We start from the raw sequence: 21,467 nt of genomic DNA, 5'->3' as shown, positions 1-21,467 counted from the left end.
TTTTTTTTTAAAGAAAATTATCAAAGCTGCAAGACTGCATGTGGTGTTAAGATGGCATATTGAAACCCAATGCATTTTATTCAGTTACTATGTGTAAAAAATCAACTCTCCAATGATGTTATGGGTGTCCTCTCTGCCCACCTAGTTCTCTAAATACAAGCAAATTGTTCAACCTCTTTGCACATCGTTTTCCTTAACTGCAGAGTGGAGGCATAGTCCTCAAGGTCTTCTCTTCAGTGAACATCCTAGAATTCCATTTGAGCATAAATATAGAACTCTAGAACATTATCCTATGGGAAAAAATGCATGCAGTAATTCACCACAATGTGGCTCATAACAGAAAAATCAGAAACCCTAAATACTTATTTACAGGGAACCAACAGGATAAATCATAGAACATGTACACAATGATATAATGTGCAGCCATTTAAACAATAATGTAGATGATATTTATTGACATGGAAGTTACTCATAATTCATTTTCAGTGATCAGATTAAATTACATGATGGAATAATAAAATAATAAATAATGATGTAGCTCACAATTTATTGACTGCTCATATGAGCCTGTATATTACTCAAATTATGTACATTATCTCATTCATCTCATTGAAGAAAGATTGCCTTTAATGAATTGAATACAAATGTCATCCCTATTTTACAGATTTGGAAACTGAGGCTTAGAGAAATTCGGTCTCTACACCTACTAAGAAGTCAGCTGAGATTTGCATATAACATTTCTAGCTTCAAAATCAGAGCTCTATGATCTGACTTAAAAACCCAAAACAAAATAGGAAATACGGGCTATACAAAATCTTGAGACACACACATTTTTTTAATGTCTTTATTTTTGAGAGAGAGAGAGACACTGAGTGCGAGCAGGGGAGGGGCAGAGAGAGAGGGAGACACAGAATCTGAAGCAGGCTCCAGGCTCTGAGCTGTCAGCACAGAGCCCAATGCAGGGCTCGAACTCACAAACCACAAGATCATGACCTGAGCCAAGTCAGGTGCTTAACCGACTGAGCCACCCAGGTGCTCTGAAAGACACACGTGTCTTAATAGTGGTTTTTTTCTTTTTTTTTTTTCTTAATCGATGGACTAACAGTGATTTCTTTTCATATAGATATATATTTTTTTTTCTGGTTAACATGGATTATTTATAAAATAAAGCAAAAAAAAAAAGTTGAGCTGAATCTCAGACTATATGAACTCAAAGTGAGAATTCAAAACATCTGAAAAACTAAAAAAAGTATAGCTGCATTTGTACATAAAATTGCATGCTCAACAGTGATATTTAAATGTTTTAATTACCCCTTTTAAAACCTCAGTATAGAAAGACAACTTGTTACCAGAAGAGCGTCCTCGGGCCCCTACTAGGGTTTAAGAAGTGGCTCTTCTCTTTCTACCCATTCGTGTGGGCACTGTGGCTTATGGAAGGGGGGGTTCGTTATTTATTTCCCAGAAGCTTGTTATTTTTTGGTGTTTAGGGGGGACTTTTTTTGTTTTGTTTTGTTTTTTTAACCAAAGGGAGGCACGTATGACAACACACAATACTGGGTTTAACGTATCACCTAAAAATGTAACTCAGACACTCATGTAGGCCCCCAAACAGCACCAAGAGGAAATAAATGTTCCCCATTTCAGTATCATTCATGAAGTGTGGCCAGAGAGCTGTCTATATGTAAATGCTAAAAGCTGTTCTGGAAGTCTCTGGAGAAGTGAGCCCAGCATCAGCCCTGATTCACAGAGTTTTAGACTACCTTGCCCTACCCACCCCCCATCTGAAGATGCTTGGCTCACTGTCCCAGGACACCTGCACCCTCAGAGCTTCTGGAATCAGAGCTCACCCAATCCTGGCCCTTCGAGCCGATGTGAACCGTTCACTGGGACAGCCTCAAATCACCCTCATGTTTTCTGGTCTCGTTCAGGCTTTATACACTGGGTTTTCAATTACGAAAAAACATAATCCAATAAAAAAAAAAAAAACAGTCCCCATAGAGGACTGAGTTGGGCTCAGGACGCTCAAGTTTGTTTTTCTCAGTGGGGCCAATCTTGCCGTTGAAGTTTCCTCAGAGGCTGAAGACCTGACCTTGCTGTTGAATCTCCCTGCTGCATTGTCCAGACTCACGCATTTGTTGTTTTGATGATCCTCCTTTGATCACGGAGTGCATTTCGGCACAACTGTCTGATATCCAGGCCCCGTTATCAGGGTCAGTCTGCTTGTTACGATCCCTTCATCAGCCCCACCTCAAGTAATTCCACTTCCGTTTACACTTGACACATGCTCTTTAGTGGGTACCTAAGTTTTTAAATATTTTCTGATTCATCTCCTTCATAACAAACAGCATCTTATCGTCCTCTGTATCTCAAGTCCAACTCCGGAGGACGCCTTACACATAGTAGGGACACAACAAATGCTCTGTGGCAAGTGAGGGGCTCGTGGCCTTTTGCTCAGCACAGGTTACAAAAATGAATGAGCGCCAATACAATAAACGTACTTTTTTACAAAAAAAAATTGCATTTTGATAACTGTTGCTTGAAAAACTTAGTACATTGTGTGTTTTTAAATGAAGATGATTTATTGCTATTGTCTAACGTGAGGAAAGACGAAAAAATTGTTTGCAGGATCATTGGTTTGAGCACATCAATGGCACTGTTGGACAATTCTTGCTGAGCGTTAAGATGATTTATGTAACAGACCAAAGCTTTCCACAGTAATACATTATAGTCTCAAGCTATCAACCCTTGTTCCTGCGGAGACAAAAGAATTTGAAAAATACCACTTCTGAAGGTCTTCTCGAAAGAAATTGGAGATCATGTTGGTGCTGTTTAAACTCTTTTGAGAGAAATCACCATTACATGCAATGTCTTAACTTCTGAAAACAGACACAGGAAGTTTATCATTTTTCTTTTTTTTAAGAAATCATTTTTCTAAGAAACTCTTCCATTTCCTTCCCTTTCCATTTAGTTATTTGAATCAGGTGACAAGAATTTTCAATAAAGGATGAAACATATTTAAACATCGGTACTTTTCTATCCTGAAACTTCAGGAATTATGTTACAGATTAGAAATTAAGGCGTTCAGGATATGTGGGATGGCAGTGCTATTTATTTTTCTTTCAAATAAAGACCTATATGAGAAACATATTTTTACAATGTTATAACCATAGCCATATTTTTAGTGTATGCATGATTGCATGAAGCCATCACATAATTTAAAGATATGTACAAGATGATATCTTTTGAATTCTTCTGAGTTATGGACTTCTTGTCACCGAAGATTGAGTGCTCTTTATAATGATTGCAATATGTGGACAGAGACCCACAAAGACAAGGCCCCTCTGGTGGCAAAACTAGATTTTAAAGAGAGAAGAAAAGGTAACATCCAGAGGAAAATTCCCCTTATTTCTGGTCAGCACATGTGAACACTCTATCTAGATGGTAAGAAACCATGGATTCTCTGTAGTCAAAAGAAAAGCCCTAATTAACATCTCACTTCCAGATGCAGTCGTGTGGGCTAAGAATAAAACATAAGAAGAGGCTGTAGCGAAAGGAAGTGTGGATTGCAGAAGGAGAAAATAATGTAAACAGGACACCCAGGTCATGGACTATGTTAAGCAATATGATTAAAAAGGAATGTGAGGATGTAATTAAACAGACGGGGGGATGGGATCTTCCAAAAGCCAGGTGAGACATTTCCTTTCCTTATTTGCTAAAATGGGGGTCCTGGGAGGGTTCAACAGAGGCAAGGAGAATGGCTTTAGCCAGATGGCTAGGAAGGTGTCCCAACAGATCAAATCAAAAGGGATTGGAAGGATCCTCTGTTACTTTCCTATGACCCAGTGTCTTGATGTGAGTCTCAGAAACAATCTATCTGCTTAGCAGTTTTACATCCTTGCCAAGAATCGCCCAGTGAAGACAGCCTTTCTATAACACAAGGCAGTCTGTGAGGAAGTATAGCTTTTGTTGCAAGTGTAGATGCTGAAATTTTGGCTCCCAAGGTCATCGGCCTTCTCCCTGGGTCAGTAGGAGTGGACGTGTCAGGCAGCCATCAGCCTGGGCTGCGGGTCTGCCTTGTGCACTTCCCAGAAGAGGCCTGTGGCCCTTTGTGCATAAGCCATTGCCCTCCGAGCTCCTCACCAACCTTCACCTGCCCAGTGTTTCCCACTATCTTCTTATTCTCTAATTTCAACAATGCAATTTCATTCCATTACAATAAAGGCCAGACTTTATCTTAGCTACTTATGAGGAGCCATGAAATGAATGCATTATGTATGAATGGGGCTACCTTTGTTTCAATGTGAGTTCTGTTCAATGGCAAATATACTGAAATTCCTTTATAATGATGTCGAAACCCTCTCCTACACTCTCCGTAGTTGTTTGTTTTCTTGGACATGGCCCATTCCATGGCATGTATAAACCCACTGAATAATAGCCATAGCTATTTATCAAGAACATTCTATGTGGTGGACATAGATTATTAAGCTTTTAACCCACCTTATGTGTTTGCTTTCAAAGCTCAAAAGAACCCCATGAAGCAGGTTTTGAAACAGGCTCACAAGGAGTAGGAAGGTTGCCCCAGAACGTACACTAACAAATGCTTCAGAGAACCTAGATACAGGTCCTGCCATCTGGGCTCTGGAGCCCTGGCTCCTTCCGGCACACTCTTGGCTGTTCTTATTGGTCACTGAAGGAATCATTATGAGTATTCTCGACCAAGCCTAAAATCTCTCCCCTTCTCATCACAGAACAAGGTGGCATCTTAGACGCGAACTGTATAAATACCAATGGTGAGGTTTTAAGAAAATGAATTTACTATTTAGAACTATGGAAATACTCTCTTGAGGATGATAATATTTTGAAATTACGACCTTCATGTTTCCAAGAGTCCCTTGGTGGCCTTGAAAAGCTCATAGTCTTACAGAATTGGCCTAGCCTTGTGTTAGTACAGTCCACTCCAAGCCGCATTCCTTGACTCTTGACTTCTGTTCCCGGGTCACAGGGGGCTGCACGGAGCCTCCCACACTAGAGTAGAGCTGTCCTAGGTCACATCCCAGCATCAACCATATGCTGAGACTGTCCTGTGTTTAGGACCAGTGAGTAGCTTCCAATCAGGGAGAGTCAGATTAAGTAGCAGTAATAGAACTTAGAGTTCTTTGAATCATTTAGATCATACAGACTGGCCATTGTTTAGAGCAAATCATTGTGCATGCTTCTTTGTTTCCAATGTACCTTTTGTTCAGCTGGTGAAGATCCAAGATAAAAGTAAAAGCATTGGCTTGAATTTCATGCCACTATCCCTAAATAATTTTTCTCCATGTGTATAGATGCTCACTATTGACTTTTATCATTCTCTGGGGAGAAGGCAAGTGCTATGACTCAGTGTGCTAAGACTCTGATCTCTAGACTAGAAGGAGTAAGAGGCACTAGACAGAGTGATAAGGAACATGATATCACCGTGCAAGTCCATACGTGTTCTCCAGAATTCTACCCTGGAATCAAGCCCTATAGATCCTCAGAGGACATGGGATTGACTCCTTGGTGGTCTCTAATTCAGGCTTAGGAAAAAAAAAAAAACATAATCCTGTATCTCATGGGATATGCAAGGGCTTTAGAAAGGATTCTTGGTCCCAAGACAACTGGAGAATGAAAACTATTTGAATCTCTTGGCTTTTCTGAGACTTGAAGAAAATGAGCCCAAGTCATAAAAGGACCCCACGTCAGTAGACAAGTGTAGTAAGTCCCCTGGATCACCCAAGGATAGCCTTAACAGAAGCCTTTATTGATTACCTATCTCCTGCTCTCCTCACAATGTCGCTTCCCTTTGCTTAGAGGACCTTCTCATCCACTCTATGCTCACTTGTACAATTAGGCCCCTGCTGCTGGCCTGGCAGGGACATAAGACCTGCTGTTCCCAAGGGATCCTGATGTGAAACTGTGGCTTGCACGGGGTCCTTAGCTGATGTTCTTCTACCTGTTGGAGGGTCTAGGTTTCTGAGAATCCAGGAGCCCCAAACTCACCCTTACAAGGTCCTCTGGTACCTCTGTGTCACTATGGAATGGTAAGCGCAAGCCATTTCAGGACAGATCAGCAGGCCAGACTACCTTGCCCAGCCTTTCTCAGGCTACTCAAGCCTTCACGTCTCTAGCAGGATATTTTTGGCTTCCGGAGATGCTGAGAGATTAACATCACATACCATGTTGTCCGCTGACCAGTGCAAAGCCTTGAGAATACAGGATATTCATCCACGCCCTTGCAATAAAAGTGATATATTCCCAAATTTCTTGCCTTTTTAAAAAGTCACCTTAGCATTCACGCATTCATGCGTGCATTTGTTGAGGGACTCTTTTGCTAATTTCACTCAAGCAACACTGAATAACTGATTCTAAACAGGCAGCCTCACGGGAATAGGGAAAATACAGAACCCTATCCTATTGTAATCCATTCCTCCAAAAAACTGCAACTTTCTCTAATAGATAGCTTACTATTAAGTCAAACTTATGTCTACTGTTTTTAAAAATTAAAATAAAGATGTCATGTTGTAGAAATCAGTGTCAAGGAATTAGCTAATTCATCTCCACATTTAAAAAATAATTAGTAATTAGCCTGGCGTTGAGGTTTTTGTAAGTTCTGTGACATTTTGGCGATCATACAATTGTGATAATACTTTTTTATGGCATCAGTTACACTGTAATAGGCCCCCCGCAAATAACCCTATCATGACTTCAGACGTAAAGAACAGAAACTACCAAGTAACCTTATGTTGTTAAAATTCCCAATCTACGTTAACTACCCGTTACCATTTAGGTTGTGAAATCTGTGGTTTTGGTATATTAGTGCATGGATTAAATAACATTAATGTGTAATTACAGTAACATAACCATGGAGCTTTGTTGAAATGCAGTACAATCGTTATCACTGAATGTAAAGTGATACCAATTAAACCTTCCTTTAAAACACCACAAATTAAGATTTAACTACTGGAGAAATGCTCACATGTAAGGTTATGGCATACCACAGATAGAATATCCCTGAGTCCTTTCAGAGGTTTAATAGCATTTATAAAATTAAAAAAACATCGTTTCCCTTTATCCCTGGCATTAACGGTCTGTTATTTATGTAAAGTTTCAAACAGACACCATTTAATTCTTAAAAGATAAGTATCAACAAGTTCAGCCTTTGAAGTGTTGACACAAAGACGAATTATGATTTCTCATGTTCATATAGAGTAAATATAGTGAGAAATAGTGAAATATAGTTTAAAAATAGTGAGATAGGCATTGGAATGGAATTTGGGATAAGGAACTACCTGATACCAAAGCTAATGTTAATTCTTAAATTATGGAATTTTGTTGCCCCAAAACCACTGCCTGTTGGCAACTTGGTATCATTCAATCTAATAAAATAGTAGCAATTAAACTGCTAATATGTCACAACATGTATCCACCCATCTTATATTCTGAGCTCACTCTTTACCAGTGAGTCAAAGTTACTTGAATTCGGAGCCTTAGTTTTCTCTTCAGAACACAGGATAATGTAGCTCCACAAGACTGCCCTTAAGGATTAAGTGAAGACAACATACGTCAAAGCACTCAGTACAGTACTTTTTACAAAACCAGCATGAACAAAAGTGCTTCCCCTCTCTCCCGCCTCCCCATTTCAAATCTTTTTTGCTCCTTCTTAAATCAGTGCTCGTACCAGGAACTGATGGTTTAGATCTATAGACTCAAGGTCTCAAATAGATCAAGCAAATGAGAATTTAATCACACGTACAATTTTGACACAGAGCACTGATGTGTTTTTCAGACAAGAGATCCAAACTATACACAGGAAGAGTTGGTAACTGATGTTTGAACCCTCAGAGCTGGTGATTTTTTAGCAGAGTTTTAGACGTCTTAGAAAACTGATCTGCAAAGATGAAGCCATTCTTGCCGTCACGTACCCCTGGTGAGCACCTCCACGTGCCTCTACGTGACCAGGTCCGATTTCCAGATGTTCCCAGTAGCGCTTCGTTTCATCATGCCTTCTGATGGTGCCTAAACAAATATAGTGAAACTTGTACAACATTTAGCAAGTGCAACTTGAAGACTTTCTTTCTGTTAGACAAATAGACACCATCTGGAAAAAATAACCCCAGGCGCTTGGATGCAGGAGCATGAAGCTTATTGGCTGAACACCCAATGAATACCTTACATTACTTCCCTGGGCTCCTACCCTCGGCCTGCTCATTTCAAATCTTGCACACTCCAGCAGGCCCTGTGCTCTGACACAGGCGAGGCCTGTTACCCGTGCGCTCCAACACTGTGAAGACACGCTTAGTTGGAAAGATAGGCTTGCGAGAATGAACCAGACCCGGGTTATTCCGTCTTCATTATAACACCTGCTCTATAAAGGACTGCTACGTATCACCTCGCCTTGATATTAATTGGGACCAATAGTTTATTATTCAGCCCCCCGCGCCTATTGTCAATGGTTAATGCGTTCCATTTTAAGCAAGAGTGTCCACATACAGTCTTCCTTTCCTGCATGACTCCCTCCCTTCCTCTTTCCCTCTCAATCTGCTTTCCAAAAGGAAAAGCCCCACATATGTTGTTATTTGTTTTACTGATTGACTTTTATTCCTAAATTCGTATTATCACCATGTCAGGGTGATTTTGTCTTTCAAATTAGCTGAAGTGAATCCAAAGGGCTGTCATATTAGTTATCAGCTTTTAGAGGAACATCAAATAAATGGGAATCATCAGAAATCAGGAGAACAAGCTTCACTTTATTTCGATGGTATACTCGTTGTGATAAAAACAGCTTTTAAAGGCTTTTTCCCTCTTGTCAAACTTTCTATGCAACCACGATTATGCGACATGCTTAAGTTACATTTTTGCTGTTTATTTTTCTTTTGCCGGTTGTAAACAGGCAGGTTTTCAAAGCTCTAAAGCGATTTCCCCAGAACTTCTGGAATTCATTTTATGACGTCTCATGATCTGAGCAGTGGGGAGTCCTGTGAAACATGTTTGATTACACATTAATTTTATAAATTGCCTTCCTTCCCCACAATTCCCATGAAAAAGGTATTCAGTTAGATTAAAACTCTGGAGAAGTATAATGGGACCCTTGAAATTTGTTTGAGTTCAGTTTCTTGGAAAAATAAAACTGCCTGATGGAAGTTCTCTTTACACAAGAAGTGGATATGCCTTTGAGGCGATTTTTTTCCATGAATAATAGGGGAACTACAGCAGGATAATCTGCGTGTTTGAAATGTCTCTGCCAAATCCGGAATGCTGCCGTAATAACATCTGAGGGGTCATGTGTATCTGTTCCCGGTGATGAAGAAGGGAATGATCATTTGCAACCATGTCCTTTGTCTTCCCCAGTCTTACCCGGGCCCAAGCCTGGAAAGCGAAGACTTCAACATTCCGCCCATCACTCCGCCCTCCCTCCCAGACCACTCGCTGGTGCACGTGAACGAGGTCGAACCCGGTTACCACTCTCTGTGTCACCCAATGAACCACAACGGCCTGCTACCATTTCACCCGCAAAACATGGACCTACCTGAAATCACCGTCTCCAATCTGCTGGGGCAGGATGGGGCGCTGCTTACTAACTCCATTTCTGTGGTAAGAATCTGCTCTCCAATGTGGGGCTGGGGCTGGGGCGGGGCCGGGGTGGGCCCCGGGTGGGGAGCGAGGGACATAGGAGGGTAAGGTCGACTTTAATGGAGAAGCTTTAAATTGAAATAACACAGGATTCCGAAATGAAGCATCTTTTTAGCTACGAAGAACATTCTCCATACGTTCCTAAAGCCATTTTCCATTTTATATTTAATTCAAGGGGGAAAAAAATCAATGGATTACATGTTTGATTGCTTTTATTTATAACCCAACGTTCTAAATACCATTTGACAATGAATGCCCCGTCATGAAGTTGACACGAGCTAGATTCTTGCATCTTCTGAACAGGGACTGCTTTTAAACTGGATTTCATTTTATGGGGAAAAAAAAAAAAACAGTTTTCCTTTTTTATTTTGGAGGTACAATTCTAGTGATTAAAATTATCTCCCTTGAAGTGTTTCCATCTATTGGACCCATTGTCCCTGTGACTCTTCAAATGCTCTGTACTTCTCAAAGTTAGTAGGAATGCATATCCCCTAGAAAACTAGCAGAAATTGCATTTCCGGCCTCTACCCAGAAGTCTGGGGATCTGGACAGGCATCCCATGTTTGAGAAACACTAACTTTTCATCAAACCGTTCCTTCTGATTTTTATGTCATCTTAACCCTTAACAATTTCTCTGTGTATATCTTGAGTAGTGAAAAATATTTTCAGTAGTCTATGGCCAAGGACAGAGCTCTTTTCCGTATCATCAGACTCTCCCTGAGGTTAACATTGACTTTTAATTAGCACGCTTTGGTTTCCGTTGTTCAATCACTTAACAGTACAAGCAACTCAGTTGTCATCTGGGTAAGTCTCTGACCAGCGCTGTCATGTCCACAATGAATAAATTAATGAATTTGCTCATATTATATTGTTTCGGATAGGCTGCCTTCTCACGCTCACTTATCTAAATCATTTGGGAATGTATCTCTAACTTGAGTGGCTTTACAAGGTTTTCCGGTGAATCACGAATGTGAAGGGCGGGGGTGGGCAGGCAGTGGGGGTGGGGGAAGAGTTGAAAGAAACCCTGCAGCAAATTTTGGAGAATGAAGACCAGAGTCTAATGCCATGATAGTGTCTAGATTCTAAGACTTGGCAGCTAGCCCAGAGGCCAAGAGAGGAGAACTCATTCACAGCTGTAATAGTGGCAGAAAACTGCTGTCCTCCATTTTCTAGATTATCTTTTACCTGAATAGGTTTGTCCTAAGAGTACAAGTATTAACTATGGCTTGATAAAATACAAAATGTTTTTAAACAGACATGCTAAATTTGTAAATCTGAATAATGCCCTTCAACATGGTCACCTAGAAAAGTCTCATGTCTTTCCCTCCTTGGGGCTAAGCCTTCAGACCCAGGTCATGAGTCAAGCAGGCATCCTTTTCTAGATGCTTTTCTAGACCCCACCTGTTCATTAAGAGGGAGAAGAAGAGGGGCGCCGGGGTGGCTCAGTCGGTTAAGTGTCCGACTTCGGCTCAGGTCATGAGCCCATGGTTTGTGAGTTCAAGCCCTGCGTCAGGCTCTGTGCCGCTTGGGGAATGCTTCTGATTCCGTGTCTCCCCCTCTCTCTGCCCCTCCCATGCTCACACTCTGTCTCTCAATAATAAATAACATTGAAAAAATTTTTAAAAAGGAGAAGAAGAATGCATGTGGTGTGTACAGTACCAGGTCAGTCCTCAGAGCCTTCTCAGTGTGAATGGAGTGGTGCCATAGAAGGGATAATGAGATGTTCAGTTATGGAATTTAAGTCTCAAAACGCTTTTTTCTTTATATCATTTTTCTTCTTAGCATTCCTAGGACCCCCTCAATATACCATTCACTTATTAAGAGATGCTTCTTTGGTATATATGTGCGTACATTCGTTGTAAATACGTACATATATATGTGTATATATTCTCAGTATATACGTGTCAAGGATTTCTCCGGAGTTTCCATAGTGGCTATCACGCCATCCTTACATGACATGCTCAGAACTGGCCCCGATCACAGCATGAACTACACCGCTTTCCAGGCCCTTCTTCCCTGTGCTTTAGTCTTACTCTATCAGGAACCTCTCCTCAGACGCATTGCTTTATGCTTTCCCCACACAACACAGTGTCAAAAACAGGACTTTTAGGTATTTTCCCTTCAACGTGACATTTCCTTTGGAACCTTAAGCACTGTGAAAAGCAGAGGGGCCCTGTTGGCCTAACCTAAGGGGATAAAGCTCCAACTTGCCATTCTGGTTCTTGGCAAGGTGCATCTAGCAGGATCTTTCATAGGATGGTGAGCCTTCCCAATACCTCCCAGACCACATTCTGAGGTGGACATCTGCTTTGCCTACTGCCAGTACGGACCCTACCATTTTATGCTGTTATGTAAAATGCTGCTCCAACAAATAATGCAAGGCTTCGTGAGGCTTTGGATGGGCTTTAGCACTGTGCAATTGAACTTTCTGTGATGATGGCTTTTATCTATGCTGTCCAATAGCAGTATTCATTGGCTATTAAGGACTTTAAATGTGGCTGGAGTGACTGAAGAACTAACTTTTATTTTATTATATTTGAATTATTTTGCATTTAAGGTAGCCACATGTTCTTAGTGGCTACTATATTGGATAGCTTAAGTCTAGTTAATGTTGATTCTAACATTAAATTTATATTAAAACCATTTTTTAAGCCAATGTGGTCTCAGAGAAAGTAGATTTGGAAATTAAATTTGCTGTATGAATCATCTTTCAAGACTTGGATCTCTGGCTAGAGTCCAGGACCCAGAATTTGATATACTATATAGTTCCGGAAGAAATCTAATAAAGTTGGATGGGCCAACTTTATAGGAGTCTACTAATTCCTTTGAGAAACAAGGAACCTCTTCAGTACTTATTTTGAGCTAATGTGTGTCTAAAATGCCATTCATCAGCATGTACATTTTAAATACTTCCCATGATCTAAATGTTTCAAAGTACTCAAATGATTGATATGACGCGGTCACTGTTCTTCAGGAGCTTAAATTATAAAGAAAAGATAAATATTGATGAAGCAATTAGAGACCAAGGGAAGGGCAAAACTCAGTTGTATTGGCCATGAACTCAGTAGGAATTCCTAACTGGAAGACGTTACAGTAATCTGGTTGTGGTGTTAGTCTTTAAAACTTAGTGGAAAAAGACTAAAGCCAGGACTTGAAAGATGGTTTTGATTTGGATAAATAGAAAGGAAAGAAGGGGCCTATTGGAGAGCATCTGAAAAGCAGGTTGGATATTTTAAGTTGGAAGATTTGATTGAAGGCTTCAAAAACCAAACAAAGGACCATGGGCTTTATATAATGGATTAAAAAAAAACCATTGGCTGCTTTCACTCAAGGTAAAAGCATGATGAAAGCAGTGTCATGGGAAAATCCTTCTGGCATCTTCCTGGATGGATAGCCGTGGTGAGAAACGAGTGGTGGAAAGTCCGTGGAGCCTGTGGTCATAACTCAAGCAAGAGGTGTTGAGGAGATACAGAGGGCGGTGACAGTGGGAAGAGAGAGCTGGGCCACGAGACTGTTCTCACGTCCTTCCCAAATACAGATGGGTCTGAAGATGAGCAAGCCTTCACAGAGCCATATTTTATGTTTAAAAAACACTCGGCTTATTTTCTTTGAAAGGAACATTAGGACTATAGAATATTTTCTTCACATTTCTTTGTAAAAAAAAAAAAAGAAAAGAAAAAACTCTTTGTAAAAAAAAAAACACTAAAACTCTTCCCTAAAAATTTTGCTTATGCCTAATATGATCTCAAAACTTAACAACCGAACTATTGGTCAGTTTGCCAGTTGTTGAAATATATTTATGAATAGCGCACAACTTAGGTCATCAATTGACAAGGTGGTAATGACTACAGAAATCAGGATGGAAAAGCTGCTCACCTAGAAATTACAGTGCTCTTTCAAAGGCCTTGTGTCAAGGTCACCTTCAATAATAAAAGCTAACACTTGTAGATTCTAAATAATAAACTTGTTGTGAATCTTAAAATCCTATGAGTATAGCCCACCCTGGGCAGATTTATGGATAGGATCAACTGTCTCCAGTTGCATTTTCCGAAAGCTTTGCAATGTTATTAAAGCTGAGCTTTTGCTGTAAGTGTGGTGATAGTGTTCGTGTCTTCACATGACAGAATTTGAGAATTTGAATGACTCCAAGGGGTAGAGATATTTTAGTTATCTTCAAAGTATTGTATATATTTATAGAGATTATAAATATATATAATTAATGCTTAATATATATGCATTATCATGTCATGTTATTTTTCGTATCAGTTGTTATATATAATACAATAATCTTTTCTGAGATTTCATTTTAAAGATAAATTTTCTAGTGTCTGCTTGTTCTTATCCCCAGTGGTAATGTCAGTGATACAAATTCACTTCACTGATTTTAAGCATTTCCTACAAATGTCTACTATATTAGACATAAAAGAAACTTAGTCTATAATTAGAAATCGATGTCTGAATATTGTTATCCCAATTTCACAATTGGAAAATGGAGGTTTGGGGTGTAACCACCCCAAAGTGGCTCAAGCCAGCTTTCTTGTCTGAAAAACAAGGAGAAGGGCACCTGGGTGGCTCAGTCGGTTAAGCATCCAATGCTTAATCTAGGTTCAGGTCATGATTTCACAGTTTATGAGTTCGAGTCCCACATTGGGTTCTGCACTGGTGGCACAGAGCCTCCTTGGGATTCTGTCTGTCCCCTGCTTGTGTTTCCTCTCTCTCTCTCTCTCTCTCTCAAAATAAATAAATAAACTTTAAAAAATAACAAGGATAAAAATAGTCATTACCTCACGGGGTTAAAGGAATATTTAAGAATCACTTAGGCCGGTTGTTGGCACAGAGGAAGCCTTATGCATGTTTGTTAAATAAGATGGGAAAAGCAAACCTGTATGACTCTTTTGAAAGAGTTAAAATGCATAAAAAAGTTTTTCCCAAAAAGTTATTTATACTTCAGTCCTTAATCTTCTTCACATCTGTGGGGGTGGGGGGAGGGGAGACAACAATAAGCCTGCTGCTAACCAAAGAAGGCTTTACCATTTACTGAGTGTCCTTATATACCAATGTTATTTAAACCAACATCTTTGGGCCAGACTACCTCAGTTCAAATTCAAGCATTGCCACTTACCAGCTGTGTGGCTTTGAGCAACTTACATAATCTTTCTGTGCCTCAGTTTTCCTATCTATAAAATGGGCATCATAAGGTGTTTAATCCTATAATGTGAACATTAAAGAAGTTAGGATCTGTGAAGTAGTGCCTATAACACAGTAGGTGCTAGATATATATAATTCAGGGGAATCCCTTTCTGATCAAAAGGTCACTAGGGTAGAAGATGTAGATTGCTTTCTGCAATTAACATAAAGAAATTTACAGAAAAGCTGAAACACACATCGGGTGCAATGTCTTCCATCGCATGTTTCCCAGCACTTCCTTTTTGTATATTCTTGCTGCCACCACTGTATATGTTGGTAGTCAGTTGGGACTCTCACAAGAATTTAGATTTCTGGCGCTTCAAAAAAGATTCCATTTTCTTCAAGTCCCTGTTTTCCAAGCCCAACCTATAAAACAGGGTAGGATTTCTATTAGTTTATACTGTCAAACAAATGTCAAGTAGTTCTGATCCTCTAGGTCCAAGATAAACAGCTATTCATGACCCAATATGCAGGAGTTCCATTTTTTCCTCACAATTCCCTGGAGTTATTTTGCTAGTGGGTAATTGATTAACCTGCGCTTCTCAGAGAGTGGAGTCTAGTTAGAAGAGCACTGGAATGAGAGTCTGGAAGGCCAGGGACTGGCTTGGATAAGCGTGTGAAGCGTGGGTGATTTAATGTAGCCCATCTGAGCCCAGCAGGGTGGGGCTAGATCAGAGGGTCTGGATTAAGCTCATTGGAGCCAGAAAAAGGCAGAGTGGTGTCACTGAGTGGAGTCACATTTGTTCAGATTTCCTATAAAAGCCCCTCAAACAAAGAATTCTTACCCCCAAGAAGATGGAAAACCACAGAGCTGGTGATCACTGAGAGCCTTTCCAGGGCGAGTGCTTTCCTATGATTCATACTCTGTTGGCCACACAACTGTGACCCAGAGTCACAACTCGCTCAGCTTTTTACTTGAGTCACTCAGTTATTTTTCCTACCATCACTTTGGCTTTCTCATCCCCCGATGTCTTCTCTCCCTCCCAGAGCCTAATTGGTTCTGAAGATATTTGAATCTATCAAACAGAACAGTTCTTTGAGTGGAAAATATTGTTCCGCCATTAAGGAGAAAGCGATGTTGCTTTGTGGGACCGTACCGTGTTTTCAGTGTTGTTAAAGAGAAACTACAGAACTATTTGGGGAGGAAGAGAGAAGAAGAAAATATCTGTATTAAGTATTCATGGTTCAGGAAAAATCCTTTGATTCCTCCAAACTGAAATCAAGAGCCTCTCCTTTCTCTCGCCACTCTGGCACATTCGCGGCTGGATTTCCTCATGGATTGGCGGAAGGGAAAACACAACCTTGCATAAAGTCATCCAAGCCTTGCTGCCTGGCCTATATGTGGCGATTGCTTGTTCTTTGTGCAGCCAACAGAAGCTCTTTCATACAAAGAAAAAACCGTGCGAAGTTTCAGAATGGCCTCCCAGAAAGGATTCATTCAGACCGGAGCTTTTTTGCGCGTGTGGTTCCTAATGACACATTATAGAAAATTTACAATGAGAAAAGCAACAAAGGAGATTTCAATTTCTCTGACTGCTTCAAATTTCCAGTTCTGGAGTTTAAAATGGAAAAAGATGTTAAAAGGCAATGAAATCAGGGGGCGGGGAGGGGGGTGGTTATTTCCCAAATGCCTTATTTTTCCAGGCAACAAAAGCAAGCATAATGTATATACTCATACTCAGGTTTTTTGTCATTTGCAGCATTCAGTCATGCCGCACTTTGCATTCAGAGGCCACCATACAACTGTTTTGACAGCCATCCCTTCAGAAGGTGCTGTGCGGGACACAAGCAGAGGTATTCCCTCTGGGTCTCTAGGAAACACAGCACATCAAGGAAGTCAGAGGCATTAGAGCGGCATGAATTTCTAATATGTCACCATTATGGAAAGGACCACTGGCATATTGAATAATGTAGCATTCAAAGCCAAGCAGAAAATGTGATTACAGACAATTTGATTGCTGTTTTTAAAATAAATATTTCCAAAATCTTGAGATATTTTATTTCACGTAATGCATCAAGTATGTAACAGTGGGCCAGAGCTAAATATCTTTCAGCACGTGAAGGAGCTGATGATGTCAGCCCCATTTAGATATGAAATAATAGAAGCATTGGCTTAAAATGGAATGGATGTCACAGTGGTTTGTTTCTTTCTTTGAAAAAGAAAACCAGGGGAAAAAAGCCATAAAAATAAATGATTTTGCCTGCTTCGACGGAAGAAAAAACGATGAAGAATAATTATTTAGCATCATGCCCTAATTCATGAAACATTTGGCAATTACAGCCCAGTTTGGGTTTTGTTTTTTTTTTCACAAATTATCCTTTTCTGAATATTGCAGCACATGAGAGCAATGTATTAAACCACTCTAATGCTGGGAAGACATGGGCTGGTTTTGTTCTTATTTTTGACCATATATAATAAAAGTGTGTGGTCTGGGGTTTTTTAATGTCAGATTCCTAATAAGGACAAAAATAAGTGTTGTTTGTGGCTCAGCCCTTTCTTTGCTCAGAACAGACTACTTTGAATGTGATATTGATAAGTAGTTTAATGAATTCAGTATGTTAATGATTTGGGACCATCTTTTAGGGCTTTAATAAAATATTATTCCAAACTGGAGTTCTCCTTAATAGCGTCCAGGAAAGGAGCCAATTTTAAAATAACACTTTTCCTTTCTTAGGCCAAGTAAGAAAACTCAAGTTTGACTTTGTATATAGGGCTTGTACTTTTTCTTCAAACCTTGAGTTCATATGGACGTGTGCCGCACCCATGCACGGAAGAAGTTAAAAAGCTATAAACCCAGGTATATAATATACAAACTCGGAGAGCTATTCAATCCAGCCTTTTAATTCCAGGCAGGAGTAAACCTAAACCATTTAAGGTATGTGGTTTTCTATCGAAGAGCCAAGATTCCACAATTTTCCTTGGTAGCCTGTTTGTGTTTAATTAACCTTGTAACATTAAGTTAAATTGCAGCAAGAGATTTAGATTCCTTCCAGGAAGTTCCTTATTAAAGTTAAACGAAAATCTCTTACTACAATTTTAGTCTACTTTGTCCACTTCAGACTTCTGGACGCTTGGAGAACAGTTGATTTCAAGTACAGTTGACATTCATTAAGTCGTGCTGTACCTGGCCCAGATTACCCCGATTCCTGGAGGCTGTCCTCAAAGGTCAGATTTTTCAGCTTTAAAATCAAATTAGCTTCCTTTTTTTTTTTTAATTTGTGATTTTAAGGAATATTGACCACAATGAGAGGCAGTGCACCAGACAGGGCCTGAAGTTACAGATTAATTTCTAAACTTTTCACATAATTCTCTGCCCCTACGTGGACACTCGATGATAGGCTCTTTTTTTTTTTTGTAACGTTTATTTATTTTTGAGAGACAAAGAGAGACAGAGCATGAGCAGGGGAGGGGCAGAGAGAGGGAGGCACAGAATCTGAAGCAGGCTCCAGCCTCTTAGCTGTCAGCACAGAGCCTGATGTAGGGCTTGAACTCACAGACTTGAGCCAAAGTCGGATGCTCAACCTACTAAGCCACCCAGGCGCCCCTGTGATAGGCTCTTTAATAGCCTCATTGATTGTGGCCATATTTAATTTTGTGCCCATCGATCAATCCCATGGCCTGGTCCTTGCTGGGTTGATGTCTAGCCAGCACTCCCCAGCTTGTTTCTGTGTAACTCATTTCACATCCTAAAAGCAAGCATCTGGAAAGACCGTGATGGTGATGGTCATCAAGTCATCTTTTTTTCTGGCTGGATATCCATTATATAAATAATCCTCAGCAAACAAAGAGTGGGGAGAAAACTATAGGTAAGCACTCTTAATTGTCCCCAAACAGACTCTACGTAGAACCAGGAGGAAGGCTCCCGGACCTTGGTGTGAGGTGTCAGCCACCAGCTATAACCTCTAAAATTGTTAATGAAGTGTTCCCTAATGTGTGGAAGGGGAGTTTGGGAAAAGCAGCGCAGAACCTGGAGGAAACAGAGATGGGAGTGGGGAGGATGAGCAGCCAGCCAGGCCTGTTTGTAGGAATCCTGCAGCTGGGAGCTCCGTCTCCTGTGCGTTTCCTGTTTATGCTTCTCCTCCTACCCTTTCTCCAAGGCCATGCTCATTGTTGGATTCTCCTCCTCATTTGGGGGCCCTGAGAGTGGTCCATCCTCAGCCCGGTACCCTAACTAGTAAATGAGAACACTATAAATCCTCGCCATAAATTAGGTCCTAAACTGAGCACTTCACACGTGTCCTTGTTCTCTCTTTCCTTCCCTTGTCATTTGCCATTAAAACTCAGGATATGTCCTCCCCGATGGAAGGGAAGATTTCATATTCCCTCTCACTCCACCTGGCCAGCTCTGTACAGATCAGAGGACCCGGAGACCTTGAGAGTTTATTTGGTTTCATTCCTTTATGTGGAAATTGTTGGTAATAATTGCACCACACTCAGTAAGACTTTGGTAACTGTTTCTGATCAAATGAATGAACTCATTTGTCCCCACTGGAGCCCTTCATATTTTCCCCAGACAAGTGCAGGATCATTATTGCATCTTTAAAAAAATTTTTTTTAATGTTGGGGCTTCTGGGTGGCTCAGTTGGTTAAGCAGCTGACTTCAGCTCAGGTCATGATTTGTGTGTGGTTCATGAGTTTGAACCCCTCGTCAAGCTCTGTGCTGACAGCTCAGAGCTTGGAGCCTACTTGGGATTTTGTGTCTCCCTCTCTCTCTGCCCTCCCCTGTTCATGCTCTGTCTCTTTCTCTCAAAATAAATAAACAAACATTGAAAAAAACTCTTTAGATCATTTATTTAATGTTTGTTTATTTTTGAGAGAGAGAGAGAGACAGAGCGTGAGCAGGGAAGAGGAGGGAGACACAGAATCCGAAGCAGTCTCCAGGCTCTGAGCTGTCAGCACAGAGCCCGATGCACAAACTGTGAGCCAAAGTCAGGTGCTTAACCAACTGTACCACTCAGGTGCCCCCCATTATTGCTTTTATATACTGATACTTCTAAATCATTGTTTCACCTAAAATGATACAAATACTCTGGCTTTTTAAAAAAGTATAATGTCACATGTCATGGGGTCTAAATATGTCTAGCATGCTGTAATACTTGCAATATAGCTAAATGAATTTGAGCTTGAAATTTACATCTAATCTTGTAGTCTTAAGACTTGAGTCAATTTACTGCTAATTATTCCTAACCTGTACCACTATTAAATTGATATATTTGACAATTAATTACAGTGTATTAGTTGATCTTCCATTTTAAATGAATACTTTTATTTTCTGATTAGAGCTATTTTTATGGAGAAAAATCATCAGCAAAATTATAAGACTTCTAAAGAAACATATTTCTGCCCAGCTCCCCAAAACCTTGGAGGCAGAAGGAGCAATGTGGAGAATTAATGTCTATTAAAGATCGGCTTGTATGACCAGTGAGGGGCTTTTTATTATTATTACAAATTGATTCAGTCTTTGGGCTTGCCATTTGCTTGATTCGTGCAAGTAGATTATTAACATTAAAATGTTGCATTATAAACCCATTTAGTCGTGGAGTCATAGGAGACTTAGTCTAAAATGCTTTTTAGGAGAACAATGGACCAGCCTCATTTCAAGACACCACTTCCTTCATTATTCATTAACTATTCTTATCTAGAGCATACGGGAACATTTTAAGAGCAGCTTTTGGGTTTTTTCCATTTCAGTTTTTTTCCAGTTTGAAAGTTCCCAGTTCTCTAAGGTGAACAATCATTACCTATAGGAAGATAATATTTGCCTTTTTATATTAGCCATTTATATATTTTGCCGGAAGGAACACATACACCCGTGGTGAAAAGGTACGAGGTGCTACAGGATCTTTGACCATTTGGTACAGTCATTAAAATATTAGATTCAACTTTCCTTTTTGGGACCATTTAAAATATCACAAATGCCATAATCACCCAGAGAACAGACCTTTATCCCTTCACCTAATAAATATATTTAGCATTCTGATTAATATATAATAACAAAAATTAATAGTTTGAACACCTCTGAATTTAATGGAATGTACAAATTCCCCCAGGGAAATTGATGTACCATTTAACAGAGGGTGGATTAAACCCCTTTTTGTAATTCAAGATAGCAGTTCTATTTTTCATAGGCATGGGACTTTCTCAACATTTGTTGCACTTGAAAAGTATTATTCTTTAGCATTTAAGGAGCTTTGTTTTTTTAAATCAAAATCTTGATTGTCTTTCATAAAAAAATTACTCTGCCCCGGAAACATATTACACTATTAGGATTTTTCATATTTTCATATGCAGCGCATATCTAGTCACATTCCCTACTAGTCAGCAGACATAACTAATGGCTTCCCAAATGGAGACAGGATCATACTTCTTCTATTGTGAAACTCGAAAATGCGCCGGATGAAAAATACATCCCTCTTTGGTTCTTGAGACAGTACGTTCATAAAGATTATTGCTGAAAACATTATATTATTAAGGCTGTCAAAAGATAAACAGAACCCTTAACGTGTTGAAGCATTTTCTTCCCATCGTGAAATTACACATATCTCATCGTGACTGAACAAGTAACAGGAAAAGGAGAAGACTCCGGCCCAACCATGTGACTGTTATTCAGATACAGAGGAAAAGAAAA

At 40.0% G+C, this 21,467-nt stretch overlaps 1 protein-coding gene across 3 annotated transcripts in view; it reads left to right on the top strand.

The window, feature by feature from the left end:
• Positions 1–21,467, top strand: part of TOX (thymocyte selection associated high mobility group box) — a 303,389-nt gene that overhangs the window by 165,319 nt on the left and 116,603 nt on the right. For all 3 annotated transcript variants that reach the window (XM_029923705.1, XM_029923704.1, XM_029923703.1), the window contains exon 3: positions 9,370–9,612. In XM_029923705.1, coding sequence (XP_029779565.1) covers positions 9,370–9,612 — 243 coding nt within the window. The remainder of the gene's footprint in view (positions 1–9,369; positions 9,613–21,467) is intronic.

The sequence above is a fragment of the Suricata suricatta genome, chromosome 15 (assembly GCF_006229205.1).
Source record: "Suricata suricatta isolate VVHF042 chromosome 15, meerkat_22Aug2017_6uvM2_HiC, whole genome shotgun sequence".
Classification (NCBI taxonomy): Eukaryota; Metazoa; Chordata; class Mammalia; order Carnivora; family Herpestidae; genus Suricata; species Suricata suricatta.
This window is presented reverse-complemented; position numbering and strand designations above follow the sequence as displayed.